This window comes from Oculina patagonica, chromosome 2 (assembly GCF_052425735.1).
Source record: "Oculina patagonica isolate OP01 chromosome 2, crgOcupat, whole genome shotgun sequence".
NCBI classification, from domain to species: domain Eukaryota; kingdom Metazoa; phylum Cnidaria; class Anthozoa; order Scleractinia; family Oculinidae; genus Oculina; species Oculina patagonica.
The window spans coordinates 42,611,521-42,631,167 of NC_135759.1; the positions used below are offsets into that span (position 1 = coordinate 42,611,521).

A 19,647-nucleotide genomic window follows, 5' to 3' on the forward strand; every position below is an offset into this window, starting at 1 on the left:
AGCAGCTATGGCACGATATTTTCAAAATTATCTTCAAATTAAAAGAAACTTAAAAATAATAGTTTGATTAAGACGAAAAAAGCGAACAGACGGACTAAAAAATAACGTCTAACAGGAATTAGCAGCAAGGATCAAAAATTCAGTACATGTGAACTTCCACGTGATACAGCACGTGATACACAATTCGGCAGCAGGTAATTGCGCATGTTTCGAACGTGTTAGAGAGAACGTGCAAGGTGACTCGTACTTAATCTGGCTTGCACGCCATTGACAGTTAGGCTCTACTCCAGCTGCTAAAGGCTGGTTCTCATATGATCGCCCCGATCGTCTCTGTCGCTTCTGTCGTTTGCAAAGTCTGAGGTGATTGGTGGAAGCAAACTTTTTGAAGCGACAGAAGCGACAGCGACGATCGGGACGATCATATGAGAACCAGGCTTAAGAAGCCTATCTGACAGACAGTTTTTCCAGATAATCGCGGCCATTTGCTAAATGTATTAGCTCAGGTTATTAACTAAACTAAAAATCCCAAAAGCATTCTAAACATGCTTTTAATGTTTTTGACAACACTGACAGCGAATAACGTTCCGCTGAGAGCTTAAAAGAGCTCTTCATCGCAAACTATCAATATTAAATCCACTACTATGTATATCAGGAGACACCCTATATTACTTTCATTTCAAGGAGAAATCGAAGCTGCTAACTCTCAGCCGAATGGCGGGCCAGATTTTGAAGGGATTTTTACTTCTTTTGCTTTCTCAGTTCATGTGTGAATCGCTCGTTTGTGGATCTGCCTTAACGCAGCGGACGATCGGCAATGACTGTCCTATTTGTGAACTTCTGAAAACACTGGTCAACAAGCAAAAAGACCTCGAGAAAAAAATGGATTTGCTTCTTGGAGCGAAAGCTAACTGTTCAGCAGGTAGGAAAGTACTCACGAGCCATCGATTGAACTTTCTACTGTTAGCAAAACTTATTACGCTATTGCGTTTTCCTATTCAGGGCGTAAAACCAAACATTTCTCCATTTTTGGATTAGTTTGCACGTTTTGTCAAGGAACACACAATACAAAGCGAGTAGTAACTGATATCAATCTTTTTTATATTCAATATTCAATACCAAGAGGAAATTTTCTCTTCCCAATATCTTATCTTATTCGGATCGAAACGAGCCAGTACTGTATCAGATAGTATTAGATTTCAACAGGCGAGACAAAAATAGCCTGCGAACAGGCTCCCGAGTGGGGTTCCCGAGTGCCTGAGCAGGGCGTTAGGAGGGAGGGCGTCGAAACGAGTTCGAGCGGAAAAGCCTTGATGCAGAAGCCTGGGTACCAGTTATAAATTATTGAGGGTTTTCCCTTTCCATGACCAATATGGCGGACGCCGATTTCGATATAAAATTACATGCCCATAGACGTAAAGGCATCTAAGAAAAAGGAGGGTGAAGATGTGAGGTTTGAACAAACGAGTTGTCGCGGATAGCGAGCAGCGAATGTAATATTGAGAGTGTAATCATTGCGAGAAATTTTTTTATCCCCTTTGAACTGTCAACAAGCAAAAGTAAAGCCGTTTCTATCTTCCTATGAAAAACATGTATTTCACAGGTTTACACAGGTTGCAAATTTTGCAAACCTGTGATCAGGGCGCTTTTAACAAGGTCCTGTGAAAATTTGTAACCTAATACTCGATCATGCTAAAGTTCTGGCATGTCAACTTGGAAGTTTGCATTCTGCCCCTTTTTTGTTACGATCGATCACTTCAGGAATTGTTATGCACAATATTTAACAATTATTCGCCGAAGGCGAATAATTGTTTTAGTATAATTTTAAGAGGTGATCATCAAGAACTTAAAAAACAAGAGCTCATAGAGCTTACAACTGCGCTGGTCTCGTGAGCACTTTAGGGGAGCCATGTGGGGGGAACAAAAAATGCACCCCCCCCCCCCCCTTATCCTCTTTACCTGCGTCGAACAATGTTGCGACTGACAAACAAGATGGTAGGAAAACACCTTGCGTGACATTTCATGGTTGACTAGTTCCATCCGAAATTAAATATTTTTCTTATATGCTAATGCTGGCCAAATTTAATTCCCACTATCCTGATCCGTGAAACAAAAAAATCTTTTAAATCAGCATCCAGTGTTGTCTTGAATTACCGTTTAAAGATTGAATAACCAGCTCCGAAAATGGAATATTGGAGCAAATAATTAAATCAAATTTGAGAAACACACTAGACCTGTGTTTTGCTGGGAATTCCCCGGAGAATTAATTTAGCAATGACGTAACCCTTGCAAGTCAGTGCATGTTTGTCAGTGGTTTTCCATCAGATTTCAGAAATCCTATAAATGACACAGCTCCAAAAATAAATAACGCTAAAACGTCGAACATTTCACACTTAACATGCTAAGTTTAGACCAGAGGATTTGTTTGTGGCAGATTTAAATCTTTCAGAGCATTGCGTGATTCTTGCCGATCAGTGCCTTGTGAAAGTAAAAATTTGCTAAGGCCAACACATTCCAGGACACAAACGTAATGTAAATAAATGTAAATTCTTGCCCGCTAAAGCGTATTTTTTTAAAGCGTGAAATTTTAGTATTTTCTTCGATTCAAACGCTTCAAAATACTTCACACTGAATTTTGTAAGTAAAGATTAATGGCTTCGCAAAGATTTGAAAGGTAGCTGATAATAGGATTAGCTTTGAAAAATTACGTGACTCAAGGTCTAGCCGATCGAAAGTGAAACTTGTCATGTCAGCACATTCTTTTACAACAACGTAATGGTATTTATTCACAGATTCTGGCCCGCTGAAATATAGTTTTCTCTCGACGCATAAAAATTTAGAATTTTCTTTGAATAAAACGCTTCAAAATTGTATATTTCACACTAAACATTTTTTGTAAAGACAAAAAATAAGAAAATTTCCCCATTTGTTACTGATTTGTAGCTTCTAAACATCGCGTGACATTAAGCATGACCGAGTGGAGGTTTGGGACAGGTCACCGACAAAACGAAAAATAACAAGAAGCTCTTAGAGCTTAAAACTGCGCTGGTCACGTGACCACCCTAAGGGAGCCATGGCGGGGGAATGAAAAAAAGATAACTAAAAAATATTGAACAACTTGAAGTGAAATGGGGAAAAAATAAAATAAATAAATAAATAAATAAATAAATAAAAAATTCCACATCCTGACAGTGGAAAAAAAGCCTTTGCCATAAAAGTTGACCCCCCCCCCCCCTTACCCTAACCCGCCTCAAACAAATTATGGTCGCCCTAAAAAAAACACCGATTATTGATTTCATTACGTCTGGCGTCTGGCTTCACGCCAGGAACGTAAGTATCCGTGAGAATTTCGATAGTATTCTCTCTTTGCACAGAATAATCTCGTTCCCAGATCTCGTGGGCTAAGCCGAAGGCGAGATCTGGTCAAATCCGATTTGCACCACGTGATTGCCTGTCAGGAATGTGGCAGGCGAGTCAATTGCGCATGCCCTAGACAATTCTAAGAAAATGGCAATCAAATAAATATGCAATCCTCAACCAAATGAATAACGAATGCTTTACCATTCTCGTCTTTCCTGGAATAATATCTAGCAGAGTATTTTACTAAAGAATTAAGCAGAAGGCAATCATGAAAGCTTTAGGTCGGGTAAAAATATTTATTTGATTTAAAAAAAATTGTTCATTTGGCGGCGAGACATGTCTAGATTTTATGCAAATTAGATCCGGTCACGTAATCAAACATAAATATTCTTACGGCGGATTATCTGTTTTTAAACATCGTTATTCGTCAGAAATAGCTTTATAATGCTACAAACAACTAAAACGAAATCTTCTTGTCTTTTGAGGCCGACTGTAAACAACGAAACGTCTCAAAAACGAATATATTATGATTGCGTGCATGATCTATAATTTGCATAAAAAAACAGACATTGAATTCCCTTGGGGCCGCATCGCACGTTCAAATTTTAGCGCTGTGCATGTGACAGCCATGCTTTGAAACAGCCAATCAAAAAAATTGAATTTTCTTACTTGGCCAGATCTCGCCTTCCGGCTTGTTGGCCCTCTTTCTGTATTACAATAGGCGGTTGTTAAAATGTAGCGAGTGACAAACATGATGATAAAAAAGACACCTTGTGTGACATTTCATGGTTGACTAGTTCCAGACGCGATTAATTATTTTTCTTTTATGCAAATTCTGGCCGAATTCCCACGCGTGGACGCTGAAGCCGTTTTTAGCACAGAGGGTATTCCCCAAGCCTACCAAATGACGTAAGCGGTACAAGTCAGGGCATGTTTGTGAAGGGAATTTTTCTTCATATCTTTAAAATCCTTTCAATAACATAAAATTGGGAAATACTTTGCAATAAATTTGTTTAGTAAAGACCAAAGGATTCGCAAAGATTTGAAAGGTAGCTGATTAATAGCTTTGAAAAATTACGTGACTCGAGGTCTAGCCGATCGAAAGTGAAACTTGTCATGTCAGCACATTCTTTTCCACCAACGTAATGGTATCTATTCACAGATTCTGGCCCGCTGAATTACATTTCTCTTTGAAAGCGTGGAAATTTAGTATTTTTCATGAGTCAAAGGCTTCAAATTCGAATATTTCACACTAAGCATACTTTATAAAGACAAAAAAGAGAAAATGTTTCCATTTGTTACTGATTTGTAGTTTCTAAACATCGCGTGATTTCAAGCTCGACCGAGTGGAGGTCTGGGTCTGGTCACCGACAAAACGAAAAAAAGCAAGAGCTCTTAGAGCTTACAACTGCGCTGGTCTCGTGAGCACTTTAGGGGAGCCATCTGGGGGGAACAAAAAATGCACCCCCCCCCCCTTATCCCCTTCACCCGCGACGAACAATGATGCGACTAACAAACAAGATGGTAAGAAAGCACATTGCGTGACATTTCATGGTTGACTAGTTCCACCCAAAATTAAATATTTTCCTTATATGCTAGTGGTGGCCAAATTTAATTCCCACGATCCTGATCCGTGAAACAAAAAAATCTTTTAAATCAGCATCCAGTGTTGTCTTGAATTACCGTTTAAAGATTGAATAACCAGCTCCGAAAATGGAATATTGGAGCAAATAATTAAATCAAATTTGAGAAGAACACTAGACCTGTGTTTTGCTGAATGGGAATTCCCCGGGGAATTAATTTACCAATGACGTAATCCTTGCAAGTCAGGGCATGTTTGTCTCAGTGGTCTTCCTTCAGATTTCAAAAATCCGTAGATGACACAGCTCCAAAAATACGTAAAGCTAAAAAGTCGAACATTTTACACTTAACATGCTAGGTTAGTTTCCATTTGTAGCAGTTAAGCTTTCAGAGCACTGCGTGATTCTTGTCGATCGGTGCCTTGTGAAAGTAGAAATTTGCTAACGCTAGCACATTCCAGGACACAGACGTAATGTAAATAAATGTAAATTCTTGCCCGCTAAAGCATCAAATTTTAGTATTTTCTTTGATTCAAACGCTTCAAAATACTTCACAGTTTTAAGTAAAGACAAAAGGATTCGCAAAGATTTCAAAGGTGGCTGAATAGCTTTGAAAAATTACGTGACTCCAGCCGATCGAAAGTGAAACTTGTCATCTCAGCACATTCTTTGACACCAACGTAATGGCATTTATTTACAGATTCTGGCCCACTGAATTATATTTCTCTTTGAAAACTGACCCAATGACAATGTTTTGTAGTTTCTATACTGTTAGTATTATTTTTGCCCTTATTTTGGCTTTCGTATTACAATAGGCGGTTGTAAAAATGCAGCGACTGACAAACTTTGTGTGACATTTCATGGTTGACTTGTTCCAGCCGCGATTAATAATTTTTCATATATGCAAATTCTGGCCGAATTCCCACGCGCGGACGCTGAAGCTGTTTTTAGCACAGAGGGTAATTTCCCTGGCATACCGAATGACGTAAGCGGTACAGGGCATGTTTGTGAAGGGAATTTTTCTTCATATCTCTAAAATCCTTCAACGACACAGCCAAAAAATAGATTACGCAATAAATTTGTTTAGTAAAGACCAAAGGATTCGCAAAGATTTGAAAGGTAGCTTATAATAGCTTTAAAACATTACGTGACTCGAGGTCTAGCCGATCGAAAGTGAAACTTGTCATGTCAGCACTTTCTTTGACACCAACGTAATGGCATTTACTTACAGATTCTGGCCCACTGAATTATATTTCTCTTTGAAAGCGTGGAAATTTAGTATTTTCCATGAGTCAAATGCTTTAAAGTCGAACATCTCACACAAAACATTCTTTGTAAAGACAAAAATAAGAAAAAAAATTCCATTTGTTACTGATTTGTAGCTTCCAAACATCGCGTGATTCGAGCTCGACCGAGTGGAGGTCTGGGTCTGGTCACCGACAAAACGAAAAAAAACAAGAGCTCTTAGAGCTTACAACTGCGCTGGTCTTGTGAGCACTTTAGGGGGGCCATGTGGGGGGAACAAAAAAATGCACCCCCCTCCCCTTGTCTCCTTTACCTGCGTCGAACAATGTTGCGACTGACAAACAAGATGGTAAGAAAACACCTTGCGTGACAATTCATGGTTGACTAGTTCCATCCGAAATTAAACATTTTTCTCATATGCTAATGGTGACCAAATTTAATTCCCACGATCCTGATCCGTGAAACAAAAAAATCTTTTAAATCAGCATCCAGTGTTGTCTTGAATAACCGTTTAAATATTGAATAACCAGCTCCGAAAATGGAATATTGGAGCAAATAATTAAATCAAATTTGAGAAGAACACTAGACCTGTGTTTTGCTGAATGGGAATTCCCCGGGGAATTAATTTACCAATGACGTAACCCTTGCAAGTCAGGGCATGTTTGTCTCAGTGGTCTTCCTTCAGATTTCAGAAATCCTCTAGATGACACAGCTCCAAAAATTTGTAAAGCTAAAAAGTCGAACCTTTTACACTTAACATGCTAGGTTAGTTTCCATTTGTAGCAGTTAAGCTTTCAGAGCATTGCGTGATTCTTGCCGATCGGTGCCTTGTGAAAGTAGAAATTTGCTAACGCCAGCACATTCCAGGACACAGACGTAATGTAAATAAATGTAAATTCTTGCCCACTAAGGCGAATTCTTCTTTTAAAGCATCAAATTTTAGTATTTTCTTTGATTCAAACGCTTCAAAATACTTCACACTGAATTTTTTTAATTAAAGACCAAAGGATTCGCAAAGATTTCAAAAGGAGGCTGAATTGCTTTGAAAAATTACGTGACTCGAGGTCTAGCCGATCGAAAGTGAAACTTGTCATGTCAGCACATTCTTTTCCACCATCGTAATGGTATTTATTCATAGATTCTGGCCCGCTAAATTATATTTCTCTTTGAAAGCGTGGAAATTTAGTATTTTCCATGAACCAAACGCTTCAAAATCGAATAGTTCACACTAAGCATACTTTATAAAGACAAAAAAGAGAAAAATTTTCCATTTGTTACTGATTTGTAGCTTCTAAACATCGCGTGATTTCAAGCTCGACCGAGTGGAGGTCTGGGTCTGGTCACCGACAAAACGAAAAAAAATAATAATAATAATAAACCGCGTGCAGAGTAAGAACTGCGCAGCGCAGTTAATAATAATAACAAGAAGCTCTTAGAGCTTAAAACTGCGCTGGTCACGTGACCACCCTAAGGGAGCCATGGCGGGGGAATGAAAAAAAGATAACTAAAAAATATTGAACAACTTGAAGTGAAATGGGGAAAAAATAAAATAAATAAATAAATAAATAAAAAATTCCACATCCTGACAGTGGAAAAAAAGCCTTTGCCATAAAAGTTGACCCCCCCCCCCTTACCCTAACCCGCCTCAAACAAATTATGGTCGCCCTAAAAAAAACACCCGCTTTCGAAACAAACCCCGAATATTGATTTCATTACGTCTGGCGTACGGCTTCACGCCAGGAACGTAAGTATCCGTGAGAATTTCGATAGTATTCTCTCTTTGCACAGAATAATCTCGTTCCCAGATCTCGTGGGCTAAGCCGAAGGCGAGATCTGGTCAAATCCGATTTGCACCACGTGATTGCCTGTCAGGAATGTGGCAGGCGAGTCAATTGCGCATGCCCTAGACAATTCTAAGAAAATGGCAATCAAATGAATATGCAATCCTCAACCAAATGAATAACGAATGCTTTACCATTCTCGTCTTTCCTGGAATAATATCTAGCAGAGTATTTTACTAAAGAATTAAGCAGAAGGCAATCATGAAAGCTTTAGGTCGGGTAAAAATATTTATTTGATTTAAAAAGAATTGTTCATTTGGCGGCGAGACATGTCTAGATTTTATGCAAATTAGATCCGGTCACGTAATCAAACATAAATATTCTTACGGCGGATTCTCTGTTTTTAAACATCGTTATTCGTCAGAAATAGCTTTATAATGCTACAAACAACTAAAACGAAATCTTCTTGTCTTTTGAGGCCGACTGTAAACAACGAAACGTCTCAAAAACGAATATATTATGATTGCGTGCATGATCTATAATTTGCATAAAAAACAGACATTGAATTCCCTTGGGACCGCATCGCACGTTCAAATTTTAGCGCTGTGACAGCCATGCTTTGAAAGAGCCAATCAAAAAAATTGAATTTTCTTACTTGGCCAGATCTCGCCTTCCGGCTTGTTGCTCTCTTTCTGTATTACAATAGGCGGTTGTTAAAATGTAGCGAGTGACAAACATGATGATAAAAAAAGACACCTCGTGTGACATTTCATGGTTGACTAGTTCCAGACGCGATTAATTATTTTTCTTTTTTGCAAATTCTGGCCGAATTCCCACGCGTGGACGCTGAAGCCGTTTTTAGCACAGAGGGTATTCCCCTAGCCTACCAAATGACGTAAGCGGTACAAGTCAGGGCATGTTTGTGAAGGGAATTTGTCTTCATATCTTTAAAATCCTTTCAATAACATAAAATAGGGAAATACTTTGCAATATATTTGTTTAGTAAAGACCAAAGGATTCGCAAAGATTTGAAAGGTAGCTGATTAATAGCTTTGAAAAATTACGTGACTCGAGGTCTAGCCGATCGAAAGTGAAACTTGTCATGTCAGCACATTCTTTTCCACCAACGCAATGGTATCTATTCACAGATTCTGGCCCGCTGAATTACATTTCTCTTTGAAAGCGTGGAAATTTAGCATTTTTCATGAGTCAAAGGCTTCAAATGCGAATATTTCACACTAAACATTCTCTGTAAAGACAAAGAATAACCATTTGTTTCCCTTTGTTACTGATTTATAGCTTCTAAACATCGCGTGACATAACCTCGACCGAGTGGAGGTCTGCGTCTGGTCACCGACAAAACTAAAAATAATAATAATAATAATAATAATAATAATAAACCCCGTGCAGAGCAAGAACTGCGCAGCGCAGTTAATAAACTGCGTGCAGAGCAAGAACTGCGCAGCGCAGTTAATAATAATAAACCCCGTGCAGAGCAAGAACTGCGCAGCGCAGTTAATAATAAACCCCGTGCAGAGCAAGAACTGCGCAGCGCAGTTAATAAAACGATAGCAAACAAGAAAACAGCAAACACAAGTGTTCGCTTGCATACATGTACAGTGTAAACCAGTTTAATTCATCGATGGCAATCAGAATTTATTTAGTTAAAGCAATAAAACGGAACAAATCAAACACTACGAGAAAGATAGATGTCCGGTACCTTTGTATGATTGTTGATGACTTCTAAGTGAATGTGCGAATCCTCTCGAAAATGAGTAGCTCCGGTGAGATAAGAACTAAACTAGTGGTAACCACAGGTTAGAAAGTGCGGGCCTCGATGCAGTTAAGAGAAGGTACTGGGAGGGAAGTGTTTTTTGTTAGTTTGGAAAATTACTTCAAGTCGAAGTTTTTGGGAAGTTTTCCAGAAGTTGACATAACTGTGGTAATTGAGATTTCTTTTATAAACTGCGGTTGTTTATTGGGAGTCTGTCCACCGAGAATAACAGTATCTCAATGTGTGCGAAATTATGATGATTTTTTACGTGTTTGATATTACCAATCATATGTTGACAAGTTTGCCATGTTTCAATGGTGAATAAGCCAAAGTTTATCGATATTAAATTTTTCAGACAGTGTCGATAAATCACTGGACAAAAAAAAATTATTCCGAGTAAGGTCGAGTAACGCGTCACGCTTAAGTCACGAATGTTTTTTATAGTTTCCTATTGCCGCGAACCAATCAGAGTTGTTTTTTTGATTGACAGTTTTGCGAAGTGTAGTCGCGCACGCGGTGTGAATTGAGATGTGATTTTCCTCCGTCGGCAAACTCGCTTTGTTGTCAGTGTTATAAGGAATTTCTCGAGAATAACCGTTGTTGGAATCATTCGCTTTGCCGTAGTTTATCTGTGATACAATCACAGCAGATCTTCTCAAAAGCAACACCTATAAAACAACGTCTGCAAAACGTAATGTCTGCAATCTTCCGACAGAAGCCTCATTTTTCGCATTCTTATCGCTCTTGGAGACAAGATTTTTCTCTTCCGGTGTTACGACAAACTGTCGTGATTGACACATTTTTTGCATTCCGATCGTTCTTAGTGGAAGAACAAAATTTTCAACTTCTGGTTTGCAGATAGCCTTTATAAACGTGGCGCGCACGCGTAATACGCAATCCGCTGGTCACTGTCAAGATTAGGGTTGCGGGCCTCTATTGGGCCCGCAACAATAATGTTTGCTCAGTCGATCTGACTGAGTTTCTCATCGATCGCCCAAACCGCCGTGTTTACGATCGTTTCTTATGCCTTGAGAACCATCTCTTGAAAATATTTTCGGTCCAAAAGCTTTGGTAGTTAATTTGCAAAATTCCCAATGTTTAAAATATCCAGGACTTGGACTGGTTTCTTTCAAATCAAAGAAATTTTCATTCAGCAAAAGCGGCCATGTTAATACTCGCCTGGATGTCAAAGGTGGCATGGCTAAGTAACCAAGCCTCCAAAGCTATAATCACCTCGTGCGGGGTGAATATAGCCTCATAAGCTGAGCTTTTCGACCAATCAGAATGCTTCAATTCTTATAATCACCTCTGAAATTATACTAATGATACATATTTCTATTTCAAAATCGCTATATCTTTTTTAAAATCGCGAAATCCCTCGATGTTGTTGAAAAGCATTATGTTAACGTCCATATCATTATGACCATTATGAGATCTTTCGATCGCCGTTGTGAAGTTGTTACTTCAGAGAACTTAAAAACGTAAAGGATCACAAAAGATCATTCTACAAATTTGCATACACAATTTAAACGAATAAAGGTGTCTTTCAATAGGTATTTCAGGCGTTTATTATCATTTTCTTCGGATTGCTCGACGGCCTGTTTTCGACACTACATTTATATTCCAAGAGAAAAAACACAGACTCGAAGAAGGTCTTACATAAACTATAGATATTGTCTGTGTATCCCTTAGAATAGTACCAGATATAGAATTTGTTTATGCATTACATCGATTTCGTAATATAAAGCAATAAATAAGAACTTGCCTTCAGCTGTCGGCGGCCATTTTCCTTAGCCAAACAGCGAGCCAAGAGCGGAAAAGCGGACTAGTATCAGTCCCTCTCCGCATCAAGGCTGTAGCAGAGAGCTTGTATGCCCGTTTCACCGCCCTCTGACGCCCTGAGCCTGAGGGCCGCCGCTCCCGTATTCCCCCTCAGGCCCCGCTCCTCCGCTCGCTTTGCTCGGGAGCCTGCTCGCAGGCCACGACGAAAACAATTTACAAACTCTAAAATTATTTTGCAGGAATCGCCAATTCTACTATTAAAGGAAACAAATTCTGTCATTGTCGAGGAAAGTCCATGCGACAGGCAGGAAATTAGCTTACGTAGCTGGCGGTATTGTTGGGTTTAGTTACGCTGTTGCGGCTTCGCCGCTTGCTTGTGCGCGCTAAACCCAACAATACTACCAGCTACGTAGGCTAGCAGGAAATTAAAACAAAATACACAAACACTGAGTACTGTGTGGTGCACTACACTCAAATGGATAATTTATGTATTTCATGCATAATTTTTGCATTTTTTAACGTGTTAATATATTTGTTTTTTAAATAGCCTTTTTTGTTCTCACTCAGTGAATAAAAAAGATTGCGCTGACATCCACAGCTGCGGTCAAACAGTCAGCGGTGTGTACACAATCCACCCAGACGGCCAACAGCCCTTTGATGTGTATTGTGACCAGACCACTGCCGGTGGGGGCTGGACAGTATTTCAGAAGAGACTGGACGGCTCTGTCAATTTCTACCGCGGCTGGAATGACTACAAAGCGGGGTTTGGGCACTTGAATGGCGAGTATTGGCTGGGACTTGATAAGCTGCACGGATTAACCACAAACAACAACAAGAGATACAAACTGCGCGTGGATTTAGAAGATACTACCGGAAACACGGCCTACGCGCAGTACGGTTATTTTGCTGTGTCCAGTGAACAAGCCAAGTATCAGATGAGTCTCGGAACCTATTCCGGTAAGGCTGCAAAATCATTGTAGTGTTGTTCTTTCTTTCTAGGTACATTTTGGAAACGAGACAGAGTACTACGGCTTCCTTAAATTGCGACCGCATTTTTGTTTGGTAGAAATTTTAATAATTAGGCGCACATGTAGCTCACATAAATAAATGGCATCCTTATCTCGGCCGTCTGGCAATGACCAGTACTTTCATAGGTAAAGCTACAAACGTTTTAACTGTGGTTTTCATGGTACCCTTTGGAATATTTATTCGATCCCTCTCTCAGGGAGAGACGACCACGATCGACACCTTGCCCCGTCCTTTTAAGAGTGTCTTTCAAAACTCCGATAAGTATCGCGCCGGTTTTCTAAAATCGATTTTAATCGATTCTTTCAACAACAGACAGTGAACCCACGCCTTTTTCCGATTGTAGGAACCGCAGGTGATTCCTTATCCTATCACAAAAGTCATCCATTCTCAACAAAGGACCGCGACAACGACTCATATGGGGAGATCATTGCGCTGTCAGATTTCACGGTGCGTGGTGGTACGGCTCATGTCACATCTCTAACTTGAACGGTCGTTATCTTCATGGTGCCCATGCCTCCTACGCTGACGGAGTAAACTGGTAGGCCTGGAAAGGACACCACTACTCTGCTAAACGCGCGGAGATGAAAATTCGTCCCGTTGATTGGATTCCATTGTAAGGATCACGGAGGTACTTCTTTTTCAATGCACAGTTGTTTTTTAAACCCAATAAGTTCAAAGAAGTCAACACTAAAGTTGATAGGCGTTATAGGCGAATCATGATAACCTTAATTAGTGATTGTAACAATTAGAGTGAATTAAGGTTTACAAGTGTAATCTTTAAATCAGTAAAGGGACTTGCTGACTATATATGTGAGTATCGAAGTTGTAACACGAGGAAATAAAAGCAAGAAGTAAAGCAGCAGAAGCAGTTTGTGATCAATGTCTTCCTGCATTTGGATGTCTGGTCGTAATATCTTTAAAAAATATAGAATGTGATACAATTAAAACTGCAACTTGTGCACAGACCCCCACGGCAAGAAAAAAAGGAAAAAGGGCTGTGGGTATGAGTCCCCCAGTTTAAAGTCCTCTCCACTCGTCTCAGTATGGAGATTAGAGCAAAGCTATATGGGCTCTTGACTGAAGGCAATCCAGTTCAAATTTTGTCAGCCGAAGGATAACAATCGTCTTATTATGCTCATTAAGATTTTTTATATATACAGCAACGAAATTAACTGAAAGTAAATTTAATGCGTAATTGACTACTTTTTTGATGAGTGTTATTATGGTCAGAAAAATGTCGGGGAATTTTTGCGCAACCATGGTTTTATTTCAGTTTTTTCAAGGCGTTTTTTTCTTTTCTACTACTTAAGTTTCAGTTTGATATTGTCCAAAGTTAAAATAGTACTTAGATAGATAATAGTTGTTACACAATTTATAAACTCAATTCGAACTTGACTGCTTGGGTCCAAGTACCTCATTTGGCAATGAGAAGAATTTATTGATCTATCTCCATTCTGCCCAAGCTCTTTCACCTTTGGCTCTGATTACTTCATAACAGCATTTTAACAGTTGGGCTGACAAAAAGGAAAGAGAACAGCGGGAATCAAATTTCTGTAAAATTTAGTACACGAGAGCAACGTGACACACAATTTTATAACATAAAATTTATTGAGAAAAGCACACATTCTCGTTTTCTCGTTCCCAGAGGCCGCAATTTTTCTGGTCAGCGCTAAGAATCGGGAACTCTGAGCGATTACATTAATTTTCGTAAGCATGACCCACTGACCGTTTTTTAGGTAATCGCACAACCTGATTGGCTACACAGGTGCCGTCTATTGATCGACTGGGGACGGCCCTTGAAGCGCGCGCTATTTTTCGCTGAATTTTATCAATCAAAACCTTTAATAATCGATTTTAGTGATATTCTGTGTTGAATAGATCGGTCAATGGGTTTTGCTAAAACAATTAGACGGCTCGCTCTCAGTTTCTAACGACTGACTGTGATCTAGATACCTCGAGCTCGCCGTCTATTTATTAAATAGATTGCACCTGTGTAGCCATTCAGATTGCGCAATTACCCAATGGACGGCCAGTGGGTTATGGTAACAACCGATAGTTCCTCGACAAAAATTATTCTCTTGCGTGGACCATTAGATTTCGAGTTTGCCTAATGATCGATCACTGGGTTATTCTTATGACAGATAGGCTCTTTAGTCATCTCTCTCTATTGACATCTCTTTAGTTACCTCTATAAGACGGACACCTGGTGATGGTCCCTGCGTTTTTTTTTTCTGTATACATTTTACTGTAACTATACTCCCTACAAAACGGACACCTCTCCTAGAAGGACAACGGGCACTTAGCCTGCGTAGCAGGTGCCTGTAGTTATTAAGCGCACGTTTAAAAACGCAAAAGGCACGAGACGGCTACGCGAGGGAAAAATACGCACGCAAAACTTCACAGGTGTTAAAAAAAGTTTTTGTGAATAATACTTCAAAACTTTGTATCGACATACCTAAAGTATAATGTACTAAAGTGTATATGAACACCAAAGAGGTAGTTTTCTATTTAATACTTTTATAAGAGTTGGTAGAAGCTCTCCACTTTTGCTTCATGAAGCGAATACGGTCTCTTTATTTTGCTAGTCTTGTTCCGGTTTGCAAAAAATACATACATACATGCAAGTTACAGTTTGCAACATGTATGTACTGCTCACTGTTGACATTGTTCAGAAGTAGTAAACTATCGACTTTAATGAAAAAACGAGTCAATTTTCTAATATAATCAAATCTATTAAAAAATTCTCGAAAGTGATTGGTTATTAACAGCCCGATTTGACGCGTCATGCCTGTGTCACTTGGACAGTACTCGTCATTTTTCGCGCGCTGTTGTTGTGCATTTTGTTGAATAAACTGTTATGTTTTGGCAGTATTCACAAAGACGTTTAGCCATTTCACCGGTAAATTTTGTTTGTTCTCAAATTTTGTCATAGTTTTGATTAATTGGTAACGGGTCTTAGTGTCGTCCAATTCGGCTTGTAATCATACTCGTGATTAAACAAATCGGACTCCCGCTTCGCGGTCATCCGATTTTGTTAATCGAATTGGATTCCACTCAGTCCTATTACCATTATTTATTTTTGTCCGAGTTTGTAGGTTTTGCTAAAGTAAGCGACTTTAAAAGAATTAAAACAGACATGTATTCATTGTGCATAGCCGTTCAGCTTTGTTATCTCAGAATTACTGGTGTCACGTTACCTTGACTCTCTACAAAGCGTACGCCTCTCTCGGACAGACAGTTGGGGCTGGTCCCGAGGGTGTCCGTCTTGGAGAGAGTTAACTGTTCTCTAAAGTGAACGGCTGACTGACAAAGAGTTCTCATGGAGAATGGTGCATCATTTCCAAATTCGCTTTGGTGGTTCATTTACCTTTTTAACCTTCTTGTTAATAACCAACAAAGTGTTTCAATTGCCCGCTGACGCAGCATAGCAGTTCCTTTAGAAACTTATTTCCCGAAGGGGAACTCCCATATATATGAGCTATATAGGTATGTGCCGCTGTAAAGGGTATGGCTTTCAAGCAGTTTAGTCCGCTGGGATAGGGTATAGAAATCGGAGAGTTTCGGCTAGAAGAGGGTAGCATTTGCCACAAAACGTGATCGGTGATATGAACAATTAAGTCCAGAATAGGAATAGAAACTCGGAAGAGAAAGAGGCTTTCCTAAACGTAAATAAAATGTTCGCAGCATCGTTGTTGACAGATGGTTTACCATTAGACACTGATAGTGATACAGATCTAACAAAATATAAGTCTGGGATAGGGTAGAGATTTTCGGTGTCTAGTCTAGTATAGGGTCGGGGTTTCAAATTCCCAGCGGCACACCCCCACCCAAAAATATACAGGGTGCCCTCCCCCGGGACTTATTCCCACGGAGGGTGGCGGCCATTTGCCAAAATGTATTAGCTCAGGTTATTACCTGAACTAACAAGTGCCAGAAACCAGAAAGTTATTATAAACATGCTATTGATGTGTCCGACATTACAGCGAATCATACGTTTCGGTTTAGCGCGTTGTAGCGCAAACTGTCAATCCTGAGCGCAGGCTGTGTAGATATAAGAATACCCCCTGAATTGCGTTCAAAATTCCATTCAAGGAGAAGTTGAACTGAACTGCTAGCACTCACAATGACTGGGAAATTTTTTAAGGGAATTTTACTTCTTTTGTTTTTTCTCTGTCTCGTTTGTGGAACTTCCTTATCACAGCAGACGACCAGCGATGAATGTGACTGTTGTAAACTTCTGAAAACAGTGATAAACAAACAGAAAGATGTGGACAGGAAAATTGACGAAATTTCCCAACAGAATAGAAACCTGGATAAAAAGATCGATTTGCTTCTTGAATCGAACGCTAAATGCTCAGAAGGTAGGAAGGTCATCTTGAGTATTAATGAAAGTTAGATAGTTAAGGGGCTTTGTCACGAATTTTACCAGATTTTTGAACATCAAAAAGTTATATTTGTGTCGCAGGAAACCTAACATAAATAGTTCGCCTTAATTAAAAACTGCTATATTAGAGCATTGAACCTGTAAACGAGCGCCGTCTTTGGCTGCGGATGGCTCGGATGAGAATAGATTGCAACTTGAAAAATTAAGGCTTAACGTTTCGAGTAGCCTGCGAACGCAGACGTATTTTCGGCTTTCGTTTCTCTCCAAATACGTCTGCGTTTGTAGGTTAGACAAAAAGGTAAATTGTGTTTTAATTGGCAGGCGTGTTCTTCAAAAATTAGCTGCGCCTCTTTACGTATTCGCTCATAGAAAACTGTCAAACTCGGGCTTGTACGGCTAAATACAAACTCCGTAAGTCATTCGATTTCGTGCAGTGACCTAGAGGAAAATCATTAACCCTAGCACTGTTTTCATGTTTTTAAACTTTAGACTTCATTTTGATTTAATTTCGCCTTTTTGATATTTCATTTGCCGGATCTTCTTGTCCAGAAGGTTGGTTTCTCCATGAAAAGTCATGTTTCCTGATCATCAACATCCCAACCATGAAATGGAGCGATGCTAGGAGAACTTGCCAGAATCTAGGAGGAGACCTCGCCATAATCAGATCAGCTGCTGAAAACAACTTTATCTTTAATTTATTAAAGAAGCAGAAGACAGTCCAACGTTGGGGTGTGTGGCTTGGTTTTATCCGCAAGGCTGATAATAAGTTCTACTGGATCGACGACACTCCCCTGGCGGGTCAGTATTCACAGTGGGGAAGTGGGAACCCAAACAATGCCCACCCCGGCGAAAACTGTGGAAACATTTTTGGCATCGGAATCGGCGAGGGAAAGTGGAACGACTTGTGGTGCGATTTGAAAGAGTCCCAGCTGAAGTTGGCCCCAAGTGTTCTTTGCCAGAAAAAGTCCAAATGAGGCTGCTGTCTTTTTGTTTTTAAGTAGAACTAGAAATTGAACTTGGTGGGGTATAAAGAATTTCAGTTACAAAGCAAATCGGTTGTTATTTCGATGAGGTCATTCCGGCTTGATTCGCGATCTCTTGTCATGCATTTTTTGGTTGAGTTGCGCTATGTAAGGCAAAAATTAAAATAAAAGTGGTGCATATTTGCAACTTGTCAACATTGTGATATTTATTTTTTTTATTTAATTCAAACACGTGACCTGAATTTCCAACAAATTTCTTACGGGTTTGGTAGATCTCGTATGTGAAAGGGAAGGATTTTGTTGACGCGGTTCTTTTGTCCCAATACAAAGGAGAAAGATTTAAAAATCAACACTAAAGATCATTTGGGACGTCGTGAAAAAAGATCAACTATTCTATTGGTTAGTGCAGCGTTTAAAGCGTTGGTCAGTGAGAAGGTCGATTGTCCACCTTCAGGGGCCTTTTATATTATCTTGTTGCTATGTGCCTGTACATCGACAGCTGACAGTACTCCAAACTGAGTCTCAGGAAACTGGACTTAAGTTTTTATGGAGAATTAAAAAAATTGGGCAGTACATTAAAGAGAACAATAGAGATCACGCGATTAGAACTTAGAACACAACGGGGTGAAAGTTAGGGTTATGTTAAACCCATAGTAGTGTCTGGGTTGGGGTTGCAGGGTAATGGTTTATGGGTTAGGGTTGTTGTGGTTAGGGTTACAATAGATTTACGGTAGGGCTGCATTTTGGACCTGGGGTAGTCACCTGACTAGCACTCCAGTCACGCTGGATCACCTTAGATAAAGTACTTTTAGCCTTGTAACTGTATTTGAGCCTAAATAATGTTTCTGGTCAAGCAACAATTTTAAATTATTTACTCCTCTTGAATTCAATTTTGTACTGTGGTCTGATGATAAAGGTTTGAGGGCTAGTGCCGTCCACCCTCCACCATAATATAACTTCTTGCCCTGTGCTCAAGTTAAAACAAACATTTGCAGAGGGACTAGTATTGATGGGCCTTGCAAGTTTGAAGAATCTCAGAATTCGAAAGAAAATCGACAAACGAAAAGTGTTTTTGGTTAATGACTCTGTACGTGCGTTTTGGATTTAGGCCTATTCTGGGACCCAAAGTCGCCGTATTTTTGGGGCTGCGTTTTAGGGTTTTTTTTTTTTTTTCCAAATTTGGGGGGTTTTTGGGGGTTTTTGGGGGTTTTGGGGGCTTTTGGGGGTTTGGGGGTTTTTTGTGTTTTTTTGGTTTTTTTGTTTTTTTGGATTTTTGGCCCCTTTTTTTGTTTTGTTGTATATTTATGGTTCCTACACAAAAAATTTTTTAAAAAAAAATATTATATCATATAAAAAAAATTAGGTTGGTTTTTGGTTTTTGGCTTTTGGGGGCCCGGGGGCGATCTTTGATTTATATTTATTTAGCTGTCCTCTGAAATATAGCAGGAATTAACAAATTCTGGTGTTATTTTGTTTTGGGTTTCGTGTATATTTGTACGAGGTTCTTTGTCGTCTTGGTCGTTCTTTGTACGAGTAAATTTCACAGCATCTTTCACTGAGGATGAAAAAAGAAATCGTTCACTGGGGATGAGCCAAATTCTGCGTATTTTTTGGAGAACGTGAATTGACTTAAACTACGTTTATATATTTAGCTGGGGCTAGTATTAAACCGATGATAAATAATATTTTTAATTCGACTTTGTCTTTAGTGTGATTGCTAACCGTTCTTCAA

The 19,647-nt window shown here is 39.4% G+C and overlaps 2 protein-coding genes and 1 pseudogene across 4 annotated transcripts in view; all 3 read left to right on the plus strand.

The window, feature by feature from the left end:
• LOC144642382 (microfibril-associated glycoprotein 4 pseudogene) overlaps nt 1-13,404 on the plus strand; it is a 49,117-nt pseudogene extending 35,713 nt beyond the window's left edge. The window contains exon 4 of the transcript XR_013568723.1: nt 13,309-13,404. The product of XR_013568723.1 is annotated as a microfibril-associated glycoprotein 4 pseudogene (transcript). The remainder of the gene's footprint in view (nt 1-13,308) is intronic.
• LOC144641581 (microfibril-associated glycoprotein 4-like) lies at nt 689-13,404 on the plus strand. The gene is made up of 3 exons (XM_078500621.1): nt 689-919; nt 12,087-12,476; nt 12,892-13,404. Exons 1-3 carry the CDS (start codon nt 712-714, stop codon nt 13,032-13,034), a joined length of 741 nt encoding a protein of 246 aa, XP_078356747.1. The 5' UTR covers nt 689-711; the 3' UTR covers nt 13,035-13,404.
• A 3,242-nt stretch (nt 13,405-16,646) lies between these two features.
• Nucleotides 16,647-18,110, plus strand: LOC144641592 (perlucin-like protein). Of its 2 annotated transcripts, none has more exons than XM_078500631.1 (2): nt 16,647-16,909; nt 17,482-18,110. In XM_078500631.1, exons 1-2 carry the CDS (start codon nt 16,672-16,674, stop codon nt 17,904-17,906), a joined length of 663 nt encoding a protein of 220 aa, XP_078356757.1. In that variant the 5' UTR covers nt 16,647-16,671; the 3' UTR covers nt 17,907-18,110. The 2 variants fall into 2 exon arrangements, with proteins under 2 accessions (XP_078356757.1, XP_078356758.1); XM_078500632.1 differs by having other exon boundaries at nt 17,485-18,110.
• Nucleotides 18,111-19,647: the final 1,537 nt, after the last annotated feature.